The sequence below is a fragment of the Guillardia theta genome (genome assembly GCF_000315625.1).
Source record: "Guillardia theta CCMP2712 unplaced genomic scaffold GUITHscaffold_145, whole genome shotgun sequence".
Lineage (NCBI taxonomy): Eukaryota > Cryptophyceae > Pyrenomonadales > Geminigeraceae > Guillardia > Guillardia theta.
This window is the reverse complement of record NW_005434529.1, coordinates 69,154-73,492: the sequence shown is the minus strand read 5'-3', so window position 1 is coordinate 73,492 and position 4,339 is coordinate 69,154. Positions and strand designations below refer to the sequence as shown.

Genomic DNA, 4,339 nt, shown 5'->3' with positions numbered 1-4,339 from the left:
CCTCCTGCACTCGCTGGATGGTACGAAAGACTCGATGAGCGGAGCTGGGATGACAGGGCACGCTGGGTCCTCCTTCCTCCTGAATCCTTCCTACGGTGTACAGGACATGGAGGGGTCGGGCCTGCTACGAGACTCATTCTCTCATCCTTCAGACTTGTATCCTCTGGAGTCGTTTGCACCCTCAGCCGAATCCTTCCAGCATTCTCTTGGCTCCTTCGCGTCCTCGGGGGACGCGTTTGTCGGCAACGGCGGACAGTCTGCGCCTTCCAACGGGCACAAGCGCTCAGAGTCGGTGGACAACTTTGGACTGGACGAGATCCTTTCGATGCCGTGGCTGAGCGAAGACCCTGAGAATCTCATCACTGGCCCCAGCTCCATGAGCTCCCTAGGGGACCTCTCGCCCGTCACCTCGGGACTCATCCCCGAGTGGACCATTGGCAAGTCGAAATGGTGAGAACCTGAGGACTGTCGCCGGGAGTGGCATGGGGGGTCGGGAGCTTTCCTGAGTGGACCGTTGACTGGGAGTCGAAGGAGACGAGATGGAGAGGAGCGGGGCGGGCGGTAGCCTAAGGAACATCAACATCTTAATTAAAGCGTTTAAAGTCTATTAGCTCAGTCTTTTAAAGACTATTAGCTCAGTCGAAACTCTCTAGATCAAGTTCTTTTTTTGTTTTTTTTGGAATTTGTTTCATCAAACTGACTAACTGTAAAACCGCTCAGGCCGTTGACAAGCGAAATGCTGCAGAGCTGGAAACAATAATGAGGCCCGGAGGAGGGAAGGAGAGGGAGGAAGGGAGGGAGGGAGGGAGAGGATGAGACGAGGGAGCAGAGAAATCATGCAAGATGACGAACGGAGACAAGGGGGAGAGAGGCAGGGGGGAGAGGAGACAAACGATGTGACGCAGATTCGACAGAAAGCTGTTCCTAGAATGCACGAAGAGACTTTGTTGAGAAAGGAGAGAGACGGAGAAAGAGGAAGAGGATAGGAGGACAGGGACTAGTTGCAGCATTGGAGCCGGCGGTTCAGAGCAGCCATGGCAAACAAGAATCAATGGCCGAAGCTTGTGGAGCTCAACGAGGTTGTTCCCGCGGATCGAATGGCAGAAGATCAGCTCCGCAGAAAGGTGAACAAGACATGTCTCAGCGAGCTCCTCCTGCTCCTAGTCCTGCTCCTGCTCGTCCTCTTGGTCCTCGTGGTCCTGGTCCTCCTTCTGGTCTTCCTCCTGTACCTCCTGCTTCTCCCAATCATGCTCCTCCCCCTTCTGCTCCTCATCCTGCTCCTCCTCTTCCACTTCATCGTCCCCCCGCCCCCACCCGCGCCGCCCCCGGCCCCCGGCCCCTGTCTTTTCCCCCTCCTCCTTTCGTCGTCGTCGTCGTTGTCGTTCTCTTCCTCCTCCTCCTCCTCCTCCTCCTCCTCCTCCTCCTCCTCCTCCTCCTCCTCCTCCTCCTCTTCCATTTGCTCTTACTAACTTGCTCTCCCCTCAGATCCAACTTGCTTCCGACATCGGGACAGGGGGCATCCTGAGGAACCCGTTATACTCTGACAAGTCAAGTATGATGCTGACGGAGCAGTCAAAGTTGCGCTAGATGTTGTTGTTGATCGCGTTCCTATCAGAGAGTGATTTGATCACACCCAATGAAGGGTTTTCCAAGATAATCCATGAGTTGAGTGAGTACATCCAGTGGTAGGAAGATGATGATTTCCTCTCATTTCGACTTTTTCCAAGATCGTGAGTCGTCAAGGCTGCAAGACATCCTTCATGGAAGAGAAGACGGTGTTGCGACATGTTTTGTGAACTTCAGTCGGAGACTGACTGACTTGTTTCGACAGAGTCCAAGACTGAGGCAGGATGTTTGCTCTGACTGACACGGGTTGAACTTCCTTGATCAGAACGTGGACGACGCTATGAAAGAACATGCCTTGCATCTGCAGCAGGTGCTTTCTCGGGATTTCACCTCAGCCTCCTAACTGTGTTGATTGCTCCATTACCATCTCATCTTTTTTCCTTCCTGATTGCTTCTTCAGCGGAAAGATATCAAAGAGTTCGAGTCATCTCTTGGGTTGAACCTTCACTATCCCAGCCCGCGCACAAAATTGAAGTGAACTCCATGATTGCACAGGGTGTTGTTTCCTTACCATGACAACTCAGTATCGACTTCCTTGGTGCTACCGTTCAAAGCAAGATGAAACATCATGGAGTCAACGAGCAGTTCCAAGTTCGGATCTTCACTTTGATTTCTCCGCTCTTGTTGCCTGATCAAGTTTGTTAACAGAAAGAGTTCCTGGTGCAAGCAACAGAGCAATTATGCAAGATCAACACAAACATCGAGAAGCTGAACGTAAAGGATCTCTCTCCTCGTCGCCTTCTACTTGTACTCATCAACTGCTCTCAGCACAAATTCACCAAGATGGGAGTTTTCAGCGAGGAAGTGAATGCAGTCAGATGTAACACAAGGAGGAGAACTGAGATGGTTGAAACTGTTTTCATCGCTTCCTGTTTGTTGCTGACAAGAGAACAGGCAAACAAGCTCAATCTCTACAACCTCAAGGCTTCTGTGAGCAAACCTTGACATGTCGAATGGGCAGCCAATTGATTTGTTCCAAGACCGCGAAAGAAGCATTCATGATCAGTGAGCAGAATGATCGAGCAGGTGAGAAGTTTGATCTTTTGTTGATTTGAATTGTGACCCGCAACATTTGCAAAGCTGCCTGGAGGAGGCACGAAGATTTGGACACCATCTATCACGCTTTCAGCGGAGAAGAAGGAAGATGTGAGAATAGATGAAGCACGTCGTGTTGATGATGATGATATTTGCAGGGACAGGAGCTGACATTGCCATTGTTTGTAAAGCCTTTCAGGTTGTTGAAAGGAACAAGATGTTTGTTTTTGTGTTGACATGTGCGAAGGGACTCGGGATTGGTGTGACAGAGTTGGAGCTGCAGAGAGTTCTAAAGACAGATGTCGATCGAGCTGTTAAGTTTCAACCATCTCGGAAAAGGGATGTTCCGACTTTGAGGACAATCCTTGCAAGTTTGGACGTTGACATGTCTCGTGCGATCTCATCAGAGTTGTTGATGAGATGTGAGATGAGTGATGAGATGTTGTACATGTTGATAATTGTAATCAGGTGAGAGACCAAAGGCTGATTACAAGAACCTTTCTATTGATGTCCATGTAGAACATGTCGACTTGAAGTACAAACTCGAAAGGTAAGGGGAGAGGAAAGGTGAAGGTGCATGAAATGACGGCAGCGACGAAAATGGTGGTTTGATGATGATGATCATGATCATGAGGAGGAGGAGGAGGAGGAGGAGGAGGAGGAGGAGGAGGAGGAGGGAGCGGGAGGGGGGGGAGAAAGGAGGAGGATGTATCAATGCTACCGATGCTGTTTGTTTCTGTTGACCCTGTATCATGTTGTCCTTACTGTTGGTTTCTCAGAATCAACAAGATCAAGGCAAGAGTTGCTACTCTTCTGCAACATGGTATCATCGAACAGGCGCATCGTGATGTTCAAGAAGCCATGAAGCTTGACCCTGTCGACCCTAAGCTGAAAGAGCTCGAAGTATCACAACTTGTTCTCTTTTTGATGTAGATGTTTTGTCATATTGTTCTCTTATCGTCATGTTGTCTTGTTGTCACATCTTATTTCGTTGTCATATCGTCATGATGTTTCGTTGCTCTTTGTCTTTTCGTCATCATGTCTTGTTGTCATCATGTTTCGTTGCTCTTTGTCTTTTCGTCATCATGTCTTGTTGTCATATGGGTCGTCTTGTTGTCTTGTTTATCCTTCTCAGGCCAAAGTCTTGCAAGCAAAGACGACCAACCAGCAGAACAAAGTTAGCGAGGTCTTGTGCTGATGTTTGCTCCTCATGTCTTCTTTGAAGGTATCGACAACCTTAGACGCCATGATGAACGCGATAACGAGCAAGACAAGTCAAGTGAGATGCGATGAAGAGATGCTTGTTGACATGACACATTGATTCTTCAGCCAACTCAAGATACAGATGTTCCAACTTCAAGTTCCGGTCAGTTTGAGCTCAAAGTTGAGGAGAAAGAGATGAGAAATGACATGTTGTACTATCAGTAATCAACCGATCCAACTCAACTCCGGCAGAAAAGAAGAAAGATGATATTGTGGTAAACTCTTTGTCGTTTCTCGTTTCATCTTCTTATCTGGCTTGACGGGTACAGCCCGACGATTCAAATGACATGAGAATGCATGTAAGTTGACGATTTGTCGTCGTTGATCCCAAAATTATCACCACCACCATCATCACCATCATCATCATCATCATCATCATCATCTCCATCATCATCATCTCCATCATCATCATCAT

At 48.4% G+C, this 4,339-nt stretch overlaps 2 protein-coding genes across 2 annotated transcripts; both read left to right on the top strand.

Moving 5' to 3' along the window:
- On the top strand, positions 1-605 carry GUITHDRAFT_155730 (hypothetical protein). Its single transcript, XM_005821372.1, has one exon. The coding sequence runs from the start codon at positions 35-37 to the stop codon at positions 452-454; it is 420 nt and encodes a 139-aa protein (XP_005821429.1). The 5' UTR covers positions 1-34; the 3' UTR covers positions 455-605.
- Positions 606-1,034: 429 nt separating this feature from the next.
- GUITHDRAFT_147224 (hypothetical protein) lies at positions 1,035-4,089 on the top strand (the record flags this gene model as incomplete). The annotated part of the gene is made up of 14 exons (XM_005821371.1): positions 1,035-1,124; positions 1,486-1,552; positions 1,744-1,775; positions 1,892-1,936; positions 2,275-2,340; positions 2,521-2,556; positions 2,607-2,652; positions 2,707-2,772; positions 2,820-3,083; positions 3,130-3,211; positions 3,441-3,564; positions 3,797-3,847; positions 3,887-3,940; positions 3,991-4,089. The coding sequence occupies 14 exons, from the start codon at positions 1,035-1,037 to the stop codon at positions 4,087-4,089; spliced, it is 1,122 nt and encodes a 373-aa protein (XP_005821428.1).
- Between the last annotated feature and the right edge of the window lie 250 nt (positions 4,090-4,339).

What these genes read in the sequence shown, in the direction of transcription:
- GUITHDRAFT_155730 (XM_005821372.1), top strand. Translation starts at nt 35, where the DNA reads ATGAGCGGAGCTGGGATGACAGGGCACGCTGGGTCCTCCTTCCTCCTG.